The sequence below is a fragment of the Platalea leucorodia genome (genome assembly GCF_965183815.1).
Source record: "Platalea leucorodia genome assembly, chromosome: W".
Taxonomy (NCBI): domain Eukaryota; kingdom Metazoa; phylum Chordata; class Aves; order Pelecaniformes; family Threskiornithidae; genus Platalea; species Platalea leucorodia.
Genome location: NC_138859.1, coordinates 45,082,743 through 45,104,022, shown reverse-complemented (window position 1 = coordinate 45,104,022; position 21,280 = coordinate 45,082,743). Strand labels below are relative to the sequence as shown.

Here is a 21,280-nt window from a genome sequence, read left to right as displayed (position 1 = left end):
ACATTATAAATTAAATTTCGTATTGCCCAAATAAAGAACCAGCATTTCATTCCAGATTTGAGAAAGGGTATAATTTGTTGAATCAGATAAACCATCCCTTCTTTCAAATTATGCCCAGACACTTAAAATTAACATATACATTAACCTGCCCTGTCATTACATTGGAGGAATGACTTGCCTTTTCCTACAAACATTTTCATGATTTTATAGTCGTTCCCACTCTGCCTCTGAGGCTTTTCATGGAAAAGGAGGTGATGAGAGGGGAAAGCTCGCTGGTGGGGTGATGTTCATAGCCCGGGGGGGCTTTAGGGGCAGCTCAGAGCCCTGCATGCCCCGCGAGGTGGCTGCAGAGCCGACCATAGCCCGCGGCAGCCACAGCCCAAAAGAAGGCATGGAGTCGCTCTCCAACAGCGACAGCAAATGTCTGCAATAGCAGCATAGGACTGTTGTCTTTCTTTTATTTCCCTGACTGGTTTTGATTGGAATTCCATGCAGAAAAAACTGCTGTTTGGCCTCGTGGATCAGCATTTCTCAGCAAGCAGCAATTTTGTTGGGAAGCTCCTCTGAGTCAAAGCAGAGAGCAAAGCAAATCAGGGATTTAATGCAACACTGAGTGCTCAGGGTGTTCACCTTCCCGTGCCACCACGTGTCTGCTGACACATTTGAGCTTTAAAGTAGACACACAAGAAAGCTGGAGATGGACTTTTACAAGGGCATGTGGTCATAGGACAAGGGGTAATGGCTTTCAGCTGAAAGAGGGGAGATTTAGATTAGATACAAGGAAGAAATTCTTTCCTGTGAGGGTGGTGAGGCACAGGTTGCCCAGAGAAGCTGTGGATGCCCCATCCCTGGCAGTGCTCAAGGCCGGGTTGGATGGGGCTTTGAGCAACCTGGTCTGGTGGAAGGTGTCCCTGCCCATGGCAGGAACCAGACGATCTTTAAGGTCCCTTCCAACCCAAACCATTCTGTGATTCTATGATTTGCCGTGTGTTTCCCACCTCGTAGGTTAGCAGATCCTGCCAGTCAGGGCACTGCCCCAGGCCACATGCCGTGGTCCCACTCCCGACCCCATCAGCAGTAATTTACAGGCAATGCATCAGCACTGCTTTATCTGCTTGCTCTGACTGCACTCTTTGCTCAGTTTGTTGGTGAGAAAGGCACTCACATTAATTCCCACATGGCAAGAAATGTGCAATTAGCTGCTGCATTGTCCCCTGGTCTCAGAGAAGAGGGACACCTCTCAAAGAGGGTGCACCACTGCTGGTGGGCTCCCAAAGCTGCCATCCCTGCCTGCTGATAGCATGGGCACGTCAAGAAATGCATAAATTCTGCAAGTAGAGCAAAAAGCTTGCTCCCACCTGGCACGAAGTAGGTTTACAGCTCATAAGATGAAAGCCCCACTATGTCTCACTGTGGTCTGAGGGACCTGAACAAATCAGCCAGGTCAGCTGGATTTCCATGGGAAAATGCGTAGGAGATGTCCAAGGGTAAGGAACCTCAATCTGCCTCTCTGCTTGGAGCTTCACCCCCAGCCGGGGCACAACATCTCCGGTCCAAGTGATGTTTGGGGTCTCAGGATGAAGCCCAGGTATCTGCAGGTGTTTGGTCAAGCAGCAGAACATGCCACCAAACCAGGGACAACACGGGATGCTAGGAAAGTTGGTTGCTTTTCAGCTTGGTTGCAACATAAGGACTGTCTTGCCTGGGGTGCCAGCGACAGCAGATGTAGCAGAGCATATTGGTTTAAGACTGCTGGCAAATTGAATTGCTACTCCACAATGGAGCCAAAACCTGGTTTCATCCCAAACCAGGGTGAAAAATGAAAAATTCATAGATTTCTTTGAAAGGAAATATTGTGAAGGTATTTGATTTACTCGCTTTATATTTCAGCAAAGTCAGAACATGTTCTTCTGACTTTTACATCTGGACTTTTGCATCATAATATCAGCCAGAACATATGTAGCTTTAAAGCATGATACATGAAAAAAAGTCAAAATATTTATAGCACAGCCAAATCCTTTGCCACATTGAAACAAGACTGAAATAAAACACTGCGATAATTTCCTGAGCGTATTCCGTAAAATACAATATGTTTCAGTGAAATTCTTGGATAGCCTCAAATCAACAGTTTCTGATTTTTGAAAGGAAAAAAAACCAAAAGATCATTTTTTTATAATACGCTTTTTGCAAACAGCATCGGGGCTTGGGACTTCAGCAGAAAGGCCGCAGAAGCCTGGTGTGACCCTGAGGTTCGGCCTCCTCGGATCGGGGTGGCTGCACGCTATACTAACTGCTTCTAGAATAGAGTAACTTCTTTAGAGAGGTGTAGTTATGCATCGAAGTCCTGCCCATTCCCAAAGAGGATTTTGGTAAGGCGGTGCCTGTTGCTAGAAAATGTCTAAGTTAATTTCTTTTCTTTCTTTGCAAGATGAGGCTCTGCAGATCCCAGCCTCAGGAAAGCCTCCCAGGGCAATCCTGCTGCTTACGAGCTTATGTGTACGGGGGCCTGTTCTCAAAAGCAACGCCCGAGGAGTGGAATTGTATTTATTAAAAAAGATTCTGCTACTCCAGTGTACTTGAGCTGCCAAAGCCAGGAGAAATCTGTGGAGACATAGCTCTGTGTGGCCCCAGCCCAAAATGCTGCTCAGCCGTCTCCAACCGTGACCCCCAGGTGGGTTGGAGGTTGCTTATGCATTCCAGCAACGACTTTGCCTGCTTCTGCAAATACCTCAGCTCCCGGTGTGTCAGCCTGCTGGAAATAAAAGCAAAAGAAATGTTCCATGCCCAGGCGTGACTCCAGTGATGGTGCTGGGTTGGGTTCCAACCCTTTACTATTTTACTGCAGTCTCTCTGGCGTGCTCCTGTGCAACAGCCATAATAAAAAAATCATCGCGAGGTGTTTTTGCGCACAGCAGATTTGCTTCCTTGCATTTCCCCGCTTTGCTGCTTTTATGGACTGGGCTAAGGGGAAGTTTTTACACACACAGAAAGAGTGTAAGTGCTCCCCTGAGCTGCTTCCCACACTGTTGATTGTCCAGGGAGTGATTTTTGCCTACAGGCTTTGCACCTCCTTTCCAACCACCAGCTCTTTTTACTATGTTTGACTTCATTTTGTAGCCACGTGCTCCAGCATCTTCCTGTGGAGTCATCATGAAATCAGAGCTGGAGAAATTGTAAGGGAAAAGCCATCGGTGAGCTGCCGAGCCTCTCAGGAGGTTGTTTGCAAATTACTTAATAAAGAAAACACACTAACGGCCAGCTCAGATTTATTATACTTTTTTTTGGCTTGTGGCTAACTGCCTTCTTCACAGCCGGCGAACGGCACCCGACTCCCCCGTGGTGCATCGGTCGCGAGCAGATTGCTAAGGGGACGGAGTCACCAGCCACCAAATGCAGGGCTCGAACCCTCCCGCGTGCAGCTGCGGGTCACTCGCTCTTGGAAAACAACGTCCCAACCCCAGCCGCTCATTCATGTATTATGATAGTTTAATATTTACGGGCTGGCTGCAGCCTCTTCTTCCAGCCACCGGGAAAAGCAAGGCGACGAACACGCAAAGCTTCCCCCAAAAAACCCACGCTGCGACCGCAAACACCGAAGGCAAAGCTCTTCAGACCAAAACACACTGATCTGGCAGTCAGTTTGACTTAAAGTAAACCAATATTTTCTTCTAAACCATCCACCGATTCATTTCCTACGCTAGCATTATTTTGCTACACGAAAAGCTCAAATAGATTTAATTTATCGGCCCCAAGAGAGGTCGACGTCTTTTGTGCATGATGCAAAATATTCCCACCTGACCAATAAAATCCTGAACCATAATAAATTTATTGGAATGCCACCATTTTAAATTCAAACTAAAGCCTCGATGCATGCAATTCATCATGGCTTGGTTTACCCTACAGTCATATTTCTCTGCGCTTAAATGTGGTGTAATAGAAAGGCTTTCCATTAATCCCCACTGACAACCCCAGAGTTTTTCAAGGACTCCAGCACAAACCCAAAAGTTTAGGGTACCCCTCCCAGGTTTTTTTCCTGGATCCTCCTTTGGGACAACGACCCACCTTTGCTTTCCGCAGGATGAAGCAGCCCTGCCTTCAGCCAAGAAACCAAACGGCAGGCAACTCATGCCCTTCTTCTTGGAGGAAAGTCCCACTGTGGTGCCAACCTGAGCTCTTTTATTAGGGTATTTGAGGGGCCTTTCCCTTCCTACAGAGGAGAACCCAACATTTGCAAAGTGCCATGAAGGCGAAAGCCCCCAAACCTTGCATTCGGGGTCCTCGGAACAGGTTTCTGAGCTTTCAGTTCAGCTTTGATGTTTATTTCACAGTATCTTCTAAAATGCTGTAATAATTCTTGAAGGAAAAATGAAATGAATGTCCCCCTTTCCCTAAATTTAAATCTGGAAACGTCAAAAGTCTGATCTCATCAGAATGAGGTCAACCCTGCCCACCACCCGCTCCCACGCTTGGCCCTGCCACCGTCCTCGTAAGCATCAAAACCAAATTTTGGAAGAAAAGCGCACGTTGCTTGTGCGAAATGCTTACGTGGGCAATGTGTCCCCATCCACTTTCGGCCCTGGGGCACAGGACGAGAGTCCCTGTTGAGCACCGAGGTCCCCAGTGCCCGGTCCCTGCTTGGATGGGACCGCGCTCGGGTGGGCAGAGGACGAGCACGTGGGACGGGCAGCCCGCGGCCGGCCGGTCTCGCTCGGCCCCTGCCCGCCTCTGTTGCTCTCAACATTGCAGATGTACAAAACTGTCAAGCTTTGACTTGCTTCAAAAGCAGGATTAATACCTTTATCTAACGACAGAGATAGCTTCTTATTTCTCTTTATATCCGTCTTCAAACACAAAAATCCTCCCACTTGCTTGATGTGATGATTTGGTACCTGCCACCGCTTGGAGTTTAGAAATAAAAGTAGTTTCGATATTAAAAAAGGTTGTGCCAAGAACATAAAAAGGGCTTCAGTGTCCATAAAGTGGTATTAATTTTTAGAAATAAACATGAAAGCTCTGGCCCCATAAACCACACTGCTTTTTTTGGAGAAGACCTTGAAAGAGCAAACAGCGCGAGAAGAAAAGCAATTCCTTCCACAGAGTTGTATTTTGCTATGCAGACCCAAAAGTTGAGAACGACGGGGGAAAAAAGCAGACAACCCCCCTCAGATGTTCACTTTACTCAGAATCCTCCCAAATTAGATGAGAAAGAAAAGCTTTGTGTGAAAGAACAAATATGGGCCCGCCAGGGAGTTTGCCATGATGTTGAAAACGAGGAACGATTCTGCCGGGAAGCAGAGACACCGAGGACGATGCGACGCTGGCCACGGGGGCTGCAGTGGGGGGTACCAGCTCCTCAGAACTTCCACAGCTCAAAGAGTTGCTCTATTTCGTGTTTTATTCAAAATATGGACTTGGCCCTGTCTCCTCTGATCAGATGAGAAGCCACCCATTCTCAGCACCCGTATGGGACAGTGAGAGACAGGAGGGGTTGGGGCGTAATGTACGTAAAACGTGCCCTTCCCACCTAGTCCCCATCGCAAACTGATCGCAGGGCGAAACCTGGAAAGCCGATTTTGGGTCAGTTGGCTGCACCCAGTGCCAGGGTGGCTCAGCAAGGAAAACGCCCATGATTCCAGTGGCAAAGCACGAGGCCGCTCTGGTAAAGGAGAAACAATTGCAACAACAGAAATGGGGCCTAAGAGGAAAGAAGGCTGTAAACTGTAATAATGAGAGACCGAAGCAGCTGCCTTAGTTACCCATCAGGGTCTGGAGAACATTTGCTGTGTGTCCTGGGGCTACGGGGTCGGAGGAGGAGCTGGCAGCACCGTCCCTCTTGGGCAGTGCCTCCTGCGGGTGCTCACAGGTAGGATGGCTGTGGAAATCCATGTGTCGAGTGCTTATTGCTCAACAGTAAATGTGTTTTGAGGTTGCTCACATCACCCAACACTGTTTTGGATAACGTTACTACTAACTTACGATGCCTGTGGAAGGCAGGGTAGATATAGGCTCAGCAATCCCTGGGAAACAAGAGCAGGATCAAGGTGCAGTGGGAAGAGAGGGGAGCAGAAAGAAATCCCAATCCCGGCTGCTCACTACAGGGAGACTGAAAATATAGTTTGTGAAATGTAATAGCTAGAGGAGCATCTTGGAAACCTCTCGTGCCCAATTTGGGGACATTGAAAGCGCCAGACACTAAAGCTCCCGGGTGTGCAGCACAGCCCAAGCACGGCCGAGGGCAGAGCCAGCTTTAGCACTCTGCTTGCTGGTGGCATTGAGAAGCCAAGCCCAGCACGACTTTTCTCTACGGGGCCGATTCGCAAGCGTGTGAAATTACCTTCCCGCAGAACTGTTTGCGCGGTGGCATCATGTTTTCCTACGCAAGAAGACTTCTTCCCTTCCAATGCCTTCCCCAAATCGACGCAGCGACTGCAGCATCCAGAGCGTGCCCTGATACTCACCTTAAATTGACCCCCAAATTTCAAATTGCATTTATACGGGGCTTGGCGGGGGGAGCAATGCAGCGGGGATGGAGCCAGCAGATGCTGCGGAGCCGGATGCGACGTGCTGGGGTGGGAGATGCGGGGCTGCCCTGGGACGCAGAGACCGAGAGCCAGTGCTTGTTGTACAACGTACCAGACAAAGAGAGAGAATTTGTATCAAAACTTTATTTATTAAACAAAAAAATGCACCATTGGAATAACATTTCTATAAAAAATGAATATGAGACTGTTCTACAGTGCATTACAAAACCCCCTTTTTCTTCATGTAGTAGAATACAAGATTGTGTGTAGAAACAGTCATTTATTTTTAAACTGTAAGCAAGTTTCCTTTCTCATAGAACAAGATTTACACTGAAATATTGCAGTCACTATTCTAATTTGGTTAACAATGCTAGAGTCTGACAATTTAAAGAAACTGTTTATAGGCTCAAAATGCCATCTTTAGGCAACAACAAGATTTTTTTTTTTAAACTAAGGCTAGTTAAAGCTGTAGTATAACCCATTTCTATCAGATAAACATATCACTAGTATGCTAAGACTTTTTGAATTACCTTGCAAAGCCCTTTAAATGGCATTCACCAGTGCCAGGACGTTGAATTAGCAGGCTGGAGCCGGTGCTTCACAGCAGCCGTGGGGGGGGGGATGTGTGACCGTCGCGGTGACCGGTGACTCGGTGGCACGGTCCCGCTGCCCGACCTTCCCGATTCCTCACGCTCGGGGTGCGTAACGCAGGGCCGGAGCCCAGCACACGGGGACATGGGCACACTGCAGCTTTAACAGCCTGCTCTAGGTTTCCAGCCAGGTATCCCTTGTATCATAAATTATCCAAAAGAAAACACTCTAGATAATAAATTAAATATTACTTATAAAAAGTACACCCTCCCCCCCCAACCGCCCCATCCCAAACATGGTGGCAATTCGCAAATGTAGGAATTGCCAGGTCTATTTTACAATAATAAAAACAGCATCGTTCCTTCTCCTACCGACATTGCTTCCTCGCATTTGGAAGGACATGTACAGCATACAGTGAAGCACGCTGGCTCGGGCCGCCTGGCGACGTGCGGGCTGTACCCTGTTCTCCAGCCAGCCGAGACCAGAATGAGGATGCGTTCAATGCCTTTTGCTGAGAATGTTAAAAAAAAAGGTCATGGAGCCTCCAAGAACCCAGTTCGACACCAGACAGGACACCGAGCGGCTAACGGGGACGCGGGGAAACAAAGCCGACGGGAAAAACAATCTATGAAGCCATGATTTTTTTTAAAAAATCACCTTCTTCCATCCAGCTTCCAGGCATCCATTTCAGAAACGAGGCCGAGGGGGTTGCAGTTTCGCTGCCTTCTGCTTCCCACGGGCGTTGGCGGCAGAGCGCTTCCCTTACCTACACCTACGAGCGAGGATTTAACGAGCGCCTCGGTAACGCTGCCAGCTCTCACCCTGCAAACGTTTGCCTGGTGTTTTCTGGGTTGCACTGTGTGTTTTGGCAGAAGACGACAGAGCGAGTGAGCATGCACTGCAAACGTGTCCAGAAGCTCTGGAGAAATGTTTTTAAAAAATCATCTAGTCTTTAAAAATGTCAAGGAGGGATTCAGGCCAGACGTGCAGCGGTCCTACCTAAGCCAGGCTTTAAAGGAGCTGGCTCTGGGAATGGGTTGGTGAAAAGATGCTCCTGTAAAAATCTAAAGGCAAAGCTACTAAAAGAGGAGGCTCAAGGAGTGCCGATGCAAAGAACGGCCACTTTGTGGCAAAATCTTACCGCGGCGTCAGGCACACGACGTCCCAAGCCGCGCAGGAGCCTCGTGGCTGAGTTTTCCTTCGCTACCAGTGCAAATTTGCCAGATCACACTGGGATGTCCATTGCCACTGGCGGTGGGCTGGGTGCCGCGGGGAGAGCAAGGATCAGCCTTCGAAGCATTTGCAAACCTGTTGGGAAACTCTGGAGCGGGCAATCCTGCTCAGAGCTACGTGACTATCTCTGTGCTGCTCCAGTTTTTGGCTGCCTTTTAGTTGGGAATTACCAGGTCCCAAAAGTGAGGGTGCACAAACAGCCAGACCGGTACAGGGAATATGGTGGTCCTCACGCCCTGAGAAGTGACACCACAAACCCTACGGCAAAATTGTGGCAGTATCCATGTCCGGCCCCAAATTGTGACATAATGAAGATCATATGCAAGAACAACAAGCAGATTATCCTCCCCCTTCCAAAAATGAAATAGCTTCTCAAAGGGACTCAGCCTTTTCTCCAGAAGTGAACATCTAAGCAGTCCACAGACAAAGACGCTGAGCTCGGGAGCACTCAGTCTTTTGAACCATTGATATTGCTCCATTTTTAGGTCTTGGAGCAAAAAAAGAAAAGGAAAAAAAATATATATCCTTTTTTGGCTGCTGTTTTTTTTGTTTTTCCCACCTGTTTATAGGAGCCCTGTTGTATTGATTAGCTAATGATCTTCCATGGTAATCTTCCGAGCTTCACAAGCCCATCATGCATTGACAGATTTCTCATTACATTTTTCTGGGAGTGTCCGTGGCTGACATAGTCACGGCTATAAATATTCTGACAGTTGAGGAATTCGTCAAAATCCAAAGAAATTCTCAGCCAAGCTCACTGCAAATAAATAGAGCATCAGCAAAATATAATGGGGAAGATTTATGCTAAAACACTCGTTTGAGTTCCGCAAGTTATGTGGTTCACACATAAGGTGAAATTTAAAAAGAAATGCTGACTAATTAGTTAGGAATTGTACTACAATCCTCCTCAAATGAAGGTTGGGAATTTCTCCAGGGCTTCTTAGGACAACGACACCCAAATTTAGCGTCATGTGGTTGAGGGGAGGTGAAGGGTAGAGCTTTTTTTTTGGCTGTCAGGTGAAGTGAAAATTAAAAAAAAAACAAAACAAACTACCCCGAAACTCAGTCTTTATATGGAATAATTTAGTTTTACTGGCAAGTGCTGAACTTAAATTGAAGCAGAAATTTCTTACTAATTCATTAAAAAAAGGGGGCGGGGGAGCGGCTGCGTCTTGCTTTGGGCTGAGCCGACAGAGCTGTTCCTTCCCGCGGACAGAGTAGACGAGGACTTGTTTCGCCGTGGACCTTGGCCTTGGTCTGCAAGTGTTATTGATTTAAATAGGCTGAGCCTGAAAATAGATATGCTTCAAATGGCAGAAGAAAGGCTGGGCTCACAGGAGTGCCAGATCAATCTGCAGACTTTCAGGGGCTTAGGGTTTAAGTCGAAGAGAGATGCCTGAACAAAACGAAGAGGCTGATAAATACCAAAGCACCTGGACGCTACAATGCTTTTGTCCAAACCAAGCAAAATCCAACTTGCAAACCTCTTTGTGGCTCGTCTTATTTTAGGCAATTTGAGATTGTTATACACTCGGTCCTGGATTAGTGTTCCGTGTTTAAAAAGGTGCAGTGCTGCTCTTTAAAGTCCTGGGGGCGGTTTCTGTTCCCAGCTATCCTGCTGCAAATCCAGGGTAAGAGCTATTTCACAAATGATAAGTGAGAGACAGATTTGACCTTATGTTCCTATTTCAACAATGTCAATCTCTGCAAATATGGACGGGGAGCTATTCAAAAGCTGCGTTAAGCCTTCTTTCTTCGAGTTAAAATGGAGGTAGTGATTTTATAGGTCCTAACAGCTGAGCTGGGTTTTCATCAGGAAAGATTTGTGCATTTTATTTTTAGGAGAGGTTTTTGGTTACAAATCTTTCAGAACTGGAAAGCTCAGCCTCCCATGCAAACAAGATTTCCTCACTCTCAAGAACTATTTCATTAAAATCTTAGTAAATTGAATAACAAGGCATTTTTAAAGGAGCATTTTCACAAACACACTAGAGTTCTTAATGAAGCATTTGAATTCCTCCTTAACATCTGATTTCCTTTCCAGCACAGGGCCGTAGAAAATAATCTGAATTATTACTTCTGTTGCAGTGCCATTTTACTCAAAATATTTTATTCGGAGATTCACATATAATTACCCACCTAATAAAAGGAGCTATTAGGTTGTAAAGATCCTATCCTTTCCATGCTCTTTTAAAATTATGACCCACTCAAGCTTGAAATCAAAGGCAGAGCTGAATGGAATAATTCATCTGAAACTCTCTTATTGGGTTTTGCAGCCTCCTAACTGATAAATATGCAAATTAGTTCCCTTTTGGTGATTCAGCTGCATAAACAGGGATTAACGCTGAATGCAGCTGAAAATTTAGCAATAAAATGTATGCACACAAAATTTAGTCAATTCAACCAGTTATCGCTGTCAATAAACACTGTAATGCGCAGCTAACGCACTAGGACAAGAGGCAGAGGGAATCCCTAAAGATGGCTCACGGTGTCCTGCTGCTCATCGCTCTTCGCTTGCTGTTCTCACGGAGTGCTGCAGAGCTCAACTAGGAAATATTACGTTTGCGGAAAAGCCCTCCTAATTAATTTATCAGGTATTTACCGGTCTCTGTGGTTCTTCCCCCGGGCTTGCGTCCTGCCCACGGGAAGCGCCTGCTGCCCCTTCGCCCTCGTCATCCTCCACCCATCATCATCCCAGGTGGACGGGTCCTCGGATCCGAGCCATCCCGGGGGATGCGGGATGGATGGGAAAGGCTCAGGGAAACTTCAGCTCTGTTTTTCTCTCTGCTCTGACTGGCGGTGGCCCCAGCAGCGCTTCCCAATGTTATCACAGGGTGGCCTGGCACAAAGGCCACCCATACGCAGACGTGTTTTATTACAAGCTTAAGCACGTAATGACTGCGTGTCAGAGAAGATTGCATATTATGTCCTCTTTTTGCAAGTGTACACTGGCTGGCTGGCAGCGGGCCACCAATGCAGACTTTTTTTTTCCTTTTTTTTTTTTTTTTTACATTCCTGGTTCTCTGTTTGCCATACATAAAACATTAACTACGGGAGGATTTACAAACGCTTGCTAAAATGGCTGAATTTTACAGCCACTTGCTAATCCCCACCACTCGGGCGAGATGAGCGACAGAGACGACAAAGGAAATTAGTACCTTGTCTTTTCATTTTGTGCTGTTGGGAAAACTTCCAAATTTTTGGTGTGGTGGTGTGATTATTTGCTATGGGTGTTTTTGTAGCCAGTAATTACGTATTTAAAAAAAAAAAACAAAAACAAACGAGTGACCTAAACACTGTCTCATTAATGGCATGGTCTATGTTCAAAAACATACTTGCATGAGGTAAGACTAGATCTACACAAAGAGCTACAGACCTCTACGGAGTAAAACATGAGTTAGTCATGACAACTTGAGCTCTACGAAGACTAGTAGATCAAAATGAGCAATCCGGTGGCATCAGCTACAACTCCGCGGTGATGACGCCATTCACCTTGCCATGCTTTCATCACTTTAGATGCCAGATAAACAGTTCCGTAACATTTCCATTATTATTTTTTTCCTTTTTCTTCTTCTCATCATTCCTTTTAGGATTTTGCAGGAATCTTCCTTGCACTGAAGGTACCGGGAACGAGATGATTTTATGGGGTGGTGTATGTGGGTGGTACGCGTGAAATCCTGGTATGCTGCAATGCTCCGGGATAATTATCACTTCATCAAGAGCTGTTAGAAGGCTGAGCCTGTGATAGCATTGAGTTGCTTCATTAGCCCCTCCAAACTGGCCATCTGTTCACTCAGATCATCCTGCTCATAAACCTGCGAGTGAACAAACACACACGGATAAGCGGGCAGCGGGACGGGAACCAAAACCCCTCGCACGGAGCCCGGGACATGGCCCGTGGCAGGGACCTCCCGGGGCCCCCCCACCGGGACATCTTCCCCACACGGTCCTCAGGGACCTGGAGCGTTCAAGGATGGGCTGATGCTTCCAGGCTGGATAGCAAAGCCTCTGTGGACTCAACATGTGAGCTGAAAACCAGGGGTGACCACGCTAGAGCAATATTAAATGTTAACGACCCTTCCCTGAGTCCCCATTTCCCCAGCTCCTTCCCTTACCGTTACATGTGTCCACGCCTGGGGGGACTATGAAAACATTTTTTAGCACCCAACAGAGACATCAAATGCTCATCTAAACATGCCCTCTCCTAAGGCAGGCTGCAACAGCTCGTTCAGCAATTAGCTGAACTTCTCAGCCCTTGCTAATGGTTGGGAATTTCCACCATCGCTTTTAGTGGGAGCAGAGGACTGGGAACCGTTTTTAGAGGCACCTAACTGGACTGGAAGAAAGTAATCCTTTGGGGGATGGTCAGCTGAGGATCTGCAGCGAAACCTAAAATTACCAGCACTGCACTTATTCTTGGGAAACACTGACCTCAAAAATTACCAAGGCAAGAGCAAGAGGAGTGATCCTTTGCTTTCAGACACTGAGAAGGAGCTCAAACATTAGTTATTTATATGGGTTTTACCAAGTAAAATATCTGAAAGTGCTGCATAAGCCCTGCAGTCCCCAAGGTGGGATGGAGCAGGCAGCTTAAAAGAGCACCGGCAGAGTCAAGCTTAAAAAAAATTCCCCAAATTTTAGCTTTTCTCCCCAAATTCTGACCACCCGATGAGCTTGTTGCCTGCACCAGTACTGCCTGTAACTGCCCTCATGCTTGTGGAGCTTGAACAGTGTCTCTCCCGAGAGCTAAATCCTGCTGCTGTGATAAAACACGGTACCGAGAGCTGAAATCGCACTTTGCGTTATCAAATGTCCTGTGTTAAATTACTCCTTATGCCACTAATTTTACCACAGAGGGCATTTTCCTTCCCGTTCCCATTCCAGTAGGAGATTCCATGTCTCTTACATCGGCCTGTGTCCCTTTTTCCCAGCAAAACGTGAGAATCCTTCTGTGACTATATGCAGAAGTGTATTTTTATGCCGTTGATAATGACAAGCAGGAATCAAACACCGCTGTCCCGCCGTCATCAGGGCGCAGAGCCAAACCCTCCATATCTACGTCTAAAGCAAATCTTTTTTCTTTCCCTTTAGCCAAGTGGAAAACATAAAAAGGATTCACTAATAAGATGTTGGACAAATCACTGCTATAGTGCCTAGCAACAAATTCTCCTATGCAAGTAGATGAAAAGAGGTGATATACAACATATATTTAATATATTTCTTTTTTTCCTTATTCCTTTTCTTTTACACTGTTTCATCTTCTGGATCACATGAGACCTTTCTCTAAGAGAATCTTAATGGGAGTGAAAACGTTATTCTAATTTCACCACCTTTTCAGTTTTACTTATCTACTTCTTCAATGTTATTTTTCTCACCATTATCTCGTATTACTATATACTCATTTTTCCTGCCAAAATTATTTCCTTCCCTTATCACACTTCTCACCCCCTCTTTCTCTTCTCCCGATAGCTCAGGGCGCTCAGGAGAGGCTGTGCAAGTTGTCCTGTGGATAATATTAACCTCGAATTGAAGCACTCGCTTCTCCCCTGTATCGCACACGCCAAAGTCCATTAAAGTCAACAGCAAAGTTTTACCGGCTGCCAGAACTTTTTACGAGCTTTCTAATAGCTATCAGCTGCAGCGTAATATCTTAGGTAAGGAGGGACAGATCGTTATCTAAAAATTAACGTGCAGATTGGGGATTAGAGAATATAACTTGATGGTGATGAGGCTTGCACGAAGGTTGGCTCTGAAAGATGGTTCTTACGTTCGCGGAGTCCTCCGTCTGCTTGTGGCCCTCTTCTGCGACCTCCGGGGCCGTGGGCACCGAGACGGGCAGCAGAGGTGACCTGGCTTTTCCTGCCAAGCCAAGGGATGCTGTTTTAACCTGAGCCTTGGGGAGGTTAGGCCCTGGAAGAAGAAACAAAAGTCACATTGAGAACCTGTAGGTATGGAAAAGGGGATTGCAGTGAAATTTTGCAGGTTATAGGCAAAATACAGCTGGTTTTACCATTGCTGCTTGTGTTTTCCGTTGTAAATGTACAGTCCGCTTCCTAGACAGACACTACTTCTTCGCGAAGGAGCATCAGAGCCAACACAAACACTCGCTAAAAGCTCCTCCATTGTATTCCATGGGCTCCGCTCCCAAAAGAGGACTCGCAGTCACAGCAGGTTTGCAATTTTCTGTTGACATTACTTTTTGATGAAGAATGTTCTCTTGCAAAACCAAAAGATGTCATATGGAAACTTGAAGTTTTCCTGGGAAAAACCCCTACAGACCTGGTACTCCTGGAAGATAATGAAAACCTGGGCTCCGTGGCCCCTGCCTGGCAGGGAACTGTCGCTTTGACGTTGTGTTTGAGGGAGAAAGTGAGATCGAAGAGCAGAGAGCAGTGGCCAGGCTGGGGGAATGGCAGTTATTTCCATGGTTCTCATGTATTTTTGTTTCTAACTCCCTCAAGCTGAGAGCAGTCCTCCAGGTGGGTTACTGAACAAGCTGAAATAAAAATTGTATTTCAACGAAAGTTGTTTCTGACTTTTTATCCCAGCTTGGAAGGAGGAAAACAAAAAATCAAAATAGATTTTTTTTTTTGACAGAAAAGGACTTCCCTTCTTAAGCATCTCTGCTGAAACTCCTCCTGCCCACCACGCCGAGCGGCGCTACGACTGCTTGGCAAAAGAGGTGTCAGCAGCAGCACTGTTTGAAGTGCTGCCCTTTAAGGAGGCATCAACTGAGACGTCTCAGCTCTCTTCTAGAGCAAATTAAAGTCTTTGTCTCTTTTAATGATTTAAAACATCAAAAAATAAAACCTTTGTCCTGGACAATCTGCCTCCACTCAGCACAAGGTGCCTGGCTTTATGCAAGACTCTGCTGGAGACACAAGGGCTGTCAGCTGAAATAGAGGCACACAAGACACTGATTTTAAGTACACTGGGATAGCTTTAAAATTAAAGTTGCCATACAAAGCCAAACTGAGATCATGTATCTCATGCATCATAGATTCAAGGCCAAAAATGGGGACGGCAATTTCAAGCTTTCTTGCTGTCAGAGTAATCCTGCTCCCCCTCAAGCTACGGCTTAAACATCCCTGCGACCTGCAGAAGGCCAAACTCATTCCAGTGAGTGTCTTTGGCACTTCTCTCAGCCACCTAGGTCCCCAAAATTTATTCTTCTCATTTTCTCTCCATCGACATTAAACCACTTTGATGCCTGCTTGTGCCCTAAGGCAAGTTTCATGTTCATATCTTTAAATATGCAATCTCCAGGTTGATATTTGCTTGGCAGGGGGCATCACGTACCAGGGACTGTCAAATTCCCCCAGCCTCCCCACCACGTAACAGCAGATCCCCTCTGGCACAGGGGATGACTTTGGAGTCTCACAGGGCAGGTTTCCATCTCCATGGGACTTGGGCACAATTTTTATTCTGCTCATTTGACTCCCGTTGAAATCAAGAAGATATGAAACACAAATAAATAGCTTTTTTCTCTATCTTTGCTCCACTATGACCTTCAGTAAGTTCCCTGCCTTTTTTCTATTAGGAAAATGTGTACCATAACCATGATAATAACAACAGCCATCGCTTTAGTAGCTGATCATGCTTATTAGAGGTATTAAAAGGCATCAGCCTCGGTAAGTCAAGTAGGCTATCAGCCATTCCATCAGAATTGGACCCAGAAAGAGAAAAATAGGTCTTGAGCCACTCCAGCTATAAAATGTGCATAGATGAAGGGGCGTCCCAAGGACGAGGCACAGGACAGGTTTGTACGAGGATGCCCGTGGCTCTGGAGCTGAGACGCAGGGACCAGGAGCGTGGGAGATGTCTCCACCCACATGGGACGCACACGGGAGCACCCCAAAATCCATGTCTCAAATCAGAAACCCACCCAGTTTCCATGCAAAACCAAACGGTCTTTTCACGAATCTTAAGTTTAAACACCTATTTGTTTTCTTCATCCCTAGATTCCCACCTGATTACCTCTCTTTTCTTAGAAATCATTAACATGTCATGAAAGCAACGCTCCTGAGCCTGGAGCGGCACTGCCTGGAGAATAACTCCGGTGTAGGAAGGCAGGCAGCTGCTGCGGCTCTCGCTCCCCAAATCCCACCAAATCACTGCAGTCATGACAGCTCTCTGTATCCTTACAGCTCCAGCGAGTAGCCAGGAGACAAGAGGTGCAGATTAATTTTCCTGTATTTCAAAGAATCGTGTTTACATTTTTAATTAGTTTAAGGCAGAGAAAACACAATGGAGCAGAAGAGAGAGCAAAATCCCTCCCGAAATGGAGTTGCCAACAGCGTGTTCATTAAAAGTAAGTTCCAGTAAAGAGCTGCAAGACGGGGACAGAGAGGGAGAGACTCACAAACACCCTCTCTGTAAGTCTGAGAATCGCAGATAACTCCCGTTTAGCTGAAGCTATGAAAGTGTGAAAGCTCAATACAAGCTAAAAGAGATTGTCGCAAAGATACGCTCACTCTTCCAGCTCCAGTTTAATAGCTAAAAGGCTTCTTTAATAACCAGGCCTTCAAACTTCCCTGTATCTCAGAGTAAGAGTAGAAGATACAGCTATTCCCAAAGATCCCACCTTCTAAGCGCTGCACATTCGAATCAGTTTTTTAAAGAAGGAAATATTTTTCCCTTCCATTTCTTAATAAAAAAAGCTTATTTCCAACGAAGCGCATGGCGGGGAATGTGCACACGCTGGCGCTCGAAACATGCACCCAGCAGTTACACACTGAGAAACGCAAGAGCCTGACCCTAAAAAACAAAGTGATGAAGTCATCACAGGCAAATTAACTCTAAGCTGCCTGGCACACCGTAGCTTCTCACCATTTTTTTCCCCCAGTGCTTTGAAAACACCTGCAGAGCTCAGCAAAGAAGTAAACTGCAGCTGTGGTCCCTGCAGCTGGCAGCCGTGGCCGTATTTCTAATTCTAGGAGCGCTTGTGTGCCCTGCTAAAGAGAGATTTATCCGATTCCTGTCACAAGGAATCTGGATTGCGTCCTGGGATAGCACTGTGACGTGAAGAATAAATAGTAAGGTACAGCCACCACAGAAAATTGCATCCATGCTGTTTATTGGTTAGATAATGGACCCAAATTGGCTTTTTTTCTATAAGCGACTTCGCATTGCGACTTGTTTGATTTTCATGGGCTGGTGAAGTAAATATTTGATGTGGTGGTAAGGAGCTCATGTGAAATGCAGAGTACGTTGCTATTGTAATCCTCTAAATCCCGTGGTAAAAATCATGTTTCTCATATGTAACTCATTAATTGTAGTAATTGGACTTAAAGACCCACTTTTCTGCACAAAGACAGATGTTCCCTCCTGGATATTGTTAATGAGAAGCCATAATTATGATTAGTAAGTTCAGTTTGTGCATCTTGTTGCCCTTTAGCTCACAAAAGCAACAGGCAAATCCTGATGCTCAGAACTAAAATGAAACTCAGAAAGTCTTCCTTGTGCATAGCTGCGTGTTTCACGTTCTTCAGCAAACGTTTTACCACCGTGACCGTTTTCCAAGGTAATGCCCGTAATACGTAATTAGTACAACAGTTGAGCCCTCTTCCCCCAAAGGACGTTAAAAAGACCAAGTCGGCCTCTCGAAGAGAACTCTGGACGCAGAAAGTTGACATGCTAAGTAAACTAATTGATGCAAATGAGTAGCTAATTAAATTAAAATCATTTTGGTTTCTAATGTTCTCCAACTCAGCGGGAGTCTCACAAGTCAAAAAGAGGAAACCTTGGCACTGGGGCCGCAAGAGGCAGAAGATGCCAATACCATCAGGTGTAACTCTGAGCAGCCCCAGCATGGATTTACAGTTTAAAAGTTTCATTTTCTCAGCAGGGTTATTAAACACTTCATTGGCTCATTAGTTAGATGATATATGGCAACCAAGTGGAAATCCCAGCTACCACCGCCTCTCCAAGGCCCACACTGAACTCACTGCACTATCATCCTTCATATTTCAGGAGCACTGCACATCAGTGCAATCCTGTGTCAAGTCAAAAAGAAGCAGTTTTAGAATCATAGAATCATAGCATCATTTAGGTTGGAAAAGACCTTTAAGATCATCAAGTCCAACCGTTAACCCAGCGCTGCCAAGCCCACCACTAAACCATGTCCCTAAGCACCACGTCTCCCCGGCTTTCAAATACCTCCAGGGATGGGGGCTCAACCCATCAGGGCACAGGGCACAGGGCAGCCTGTGCCAGGGCCTGACTGCCCTTTGGGGAAAGAAGTTTCTCCTAATATCCAGGCTAAACCTGCCCTGGCGCAGCCTGAGGCCGTTCCCTCTCGTCCCAGCGCTTGTTCCTGGGGAGCAGAGACCGACCCCCCCGGCTCCAGCCTCCTTTCAGGCCGTTGCAGAGAGCGATGAGGGCTCCCCTCAGCCTCCTCTTCTCCAGGCTGAGCCCCCCCAGCTCCCCCAGCCGCTCCTCCCCAGCCTTGTGCTCCAGCCCCTGCCCCAGCCTCGCTGCCCTGCTCTGGCCACGCTCCAGCCCCTCCATGGCCGCCTTGGGGTGCGGGGCCCAGCGCTGAGCACAGCATTCGAGGGGCGGCCTCACCAGTGCCCAGCGCAGGGGCACCATCCCCCTCCCTGCTCCTGCTGGCCACACCGTTCCTGATACAAGCCAGGATGCCACTGGCCCTCTTGGCCACCTGGGCACCCTGCTGGCTCATGTCCAGCGGCTGTCGACCAGCACCCCCAGGCCCTTTCCCGCCGGGCAGCTCCCAGCCGCTCCTCCCCACGCCTGCAGCGGTGCCTGGGGTTGTTGTGCCCCCAGGGCAGGACCCGGCCCTGAGCCTTGCTGACCCTCACCCCGTGGCCTGGGCCATCGACCCGGCCTGGCCAGGGCCCTCTGCAGGGCCTTTTCTAAATCTACACGCATTTGTGCATATCAGGACATATGTTATCATGACTGACACCAAGTGAAACCAATATAGCACCCATCCTTTTCATAGTAATACTTTGGGAGAGCTACTTGGCGTTAATGTATTTTGAAATATGTCAAATGGGACATGAGATGATGTACTCAGCCAGGTTAGGGGTGGGGGTCGGTCTCCTCTCCCTAGTAACAAGCCATAGGACGAGAGGGAACGGCCTCAAGCTGCGCCAGGGCAGGTTTAGGTTGGATATGAGGAAAAACTTCTTCCCCCAAAGGGCTGTCAGGCCCTGGCCCAGGCTGCCCAGGGCAGGGGCTGAGTCCCCATCCCTGGAGGTATTCAAAAGAAGGGTAGATGTGGTGCTTAGGGACATGGTTTAGTGGTGGCCTTGGCAGTGCTGGGGTAACGGTTGGACTCAATGATCTTAAGGGTCTTTTCCAACCTTAACGATTGTATGATTCTATGATTCTATTTGCAGTCATTTCTCATAAAACCAATTTGGAAACTTAAATAGAACATTTCTGGGGGTACAGATATATTCTTATATTCAATAGCCCAACTGACAGGGCATGCATCAAAGATATGAAGCTGAAGATCTGCAGTTGAAGATCACCTGGTCTGAGGAGGCAGCTGAAAATTGGTCTATCTACTGGGGTGCAAACAAGCGTTTGTCTTCGTAAGAACTGAGAGGATTCTTGAAAGATTAAGAGTACTAAGATGAATCCTCTACAATGAGACTATAAAAGTCAAAATAAGCTGCAGAAATCAGAAGGTAATGTCAGACTTGTAACTAAATGAGGATAATCTTTTCTGGCCCTGCACCTCGCACCTTTTCACAATTTTTTCTATCCAACAAGATAAAAGACAAACACTATCCATGCCATTAACTAGACCTGCTTCTAGTAATGAAGATCTGCAGGCACGGAGGAATCTGCACGGATGCTCCCACAGAGATATGTCATAGCTCGCAAAACTGAAAGCGATCAATCTGGAAAATTAAAATTATTTAAGAATTTCGTCTGTCCCAGATGCTTCTGACAGTAAGGAGATTGGCAGCCTGAACTTCAAGGGTGGGGAAGGAGGGCTGTATAGCAATGCAAAGCCAGATGTTTTCCCTATTAAGTAATCAAAGCTGGTAGGGTATATCTTGCAGTACGAAGAGGTAATTTTCTCATAAAAGTACAACAGAAAATCACAAAAGGATCAAATGCCACTTACAAGTTATTTGGTATTTCCACCAGGAAAACTGGTGTCAGGTTAAATGACTTAAAAGTTGAAACATAAATATGAGAATAACATGTAGAAGTAAGCTTACTTTTAGCTCCACGGCAGGATGTTCCTGTTTAAGTAAGACGGTGCCTCTCAGGGGAACAGAATATGTAACTAGATGAAAAATATTGTTTGAAGACTCAGCTGGTTTACATTAGAGGTGGGAAAAAATATTTTTCATCAAGAAATTGAGTTTCTAAAAATGATTTTTGAGGTGATAATCAACGGCGGCTTGGCTCATTCCGCGAGGCGAGTTGTTCCAGAAAGAGGCAAAGTTTAATTTAGAAATACTTGATAGTAGGAGAAATGAAGTAAAAAGAGAAATAAAACACAAAAGAGAAAGAGACAATTTAATCACTCTCCAGAATACGATACCAAGCAGGTACTGGGACTGCCTATTGGTGAGGCTTTTGAAATGGCACTGATGAACTTCACACATTTTTACGTGCTACGGCTTCAAAATAGGTATAGAAACAGCGAGCTTGGAAAGGACGCTTCAAGACAATAACAGCACAGACTGCTCAAATAAATGGAAACACGAGACAGATTTGGTCTCTGCCTTCTCAGCTGCTCTTCATGTTTTTAATCTATTTGCTGGAAATACTATGTGGGACAAATAAGTGTTAGGGCAAAAGTGGCTCGTTGGCCGCAACTGCTCGGTCATAACACACACAGTCCCAAATTAATACGGAGAAACTGTACATGCAGTGGAAAAAGTTTTACTTCTCTGCTTATGAAACACAGGAAGATGGAATGGCCCATCATTAAATCTTTCTACAGA

At 46.3% G+C, this 21,280-nt stretch overlaps 1 protein-coding gene across 1 annotated transcript in view; it reads right to left on the bottom strand.

Annotated features, from left to right (window-relative positions):
• Window positions 1-12,070: 12,070 nt before the first annotated feature.
• LOC309601491 (netrin receptor DCC-like) overlaps window positions 12,071-21,280 on the bottom strand; it is a gene marked incomplete at both ends in the record, with an annotated part of 597,648 nt that continues 588,438 nt past the window's right edge. The window contains 2 exons of the mRNA XM_082334517.1: window positions 12,071-12,160; window positions 14,113-14,255. Of these exons, the coding sequence (XP_082190643.1) occupies window positions 12,071-12,160; window positions 14,113-14,255 (233 nt within the window). The remainder of the gene's footprint in view (window positions 12,161-14,112; window positions 14,256-21,280) is intronic.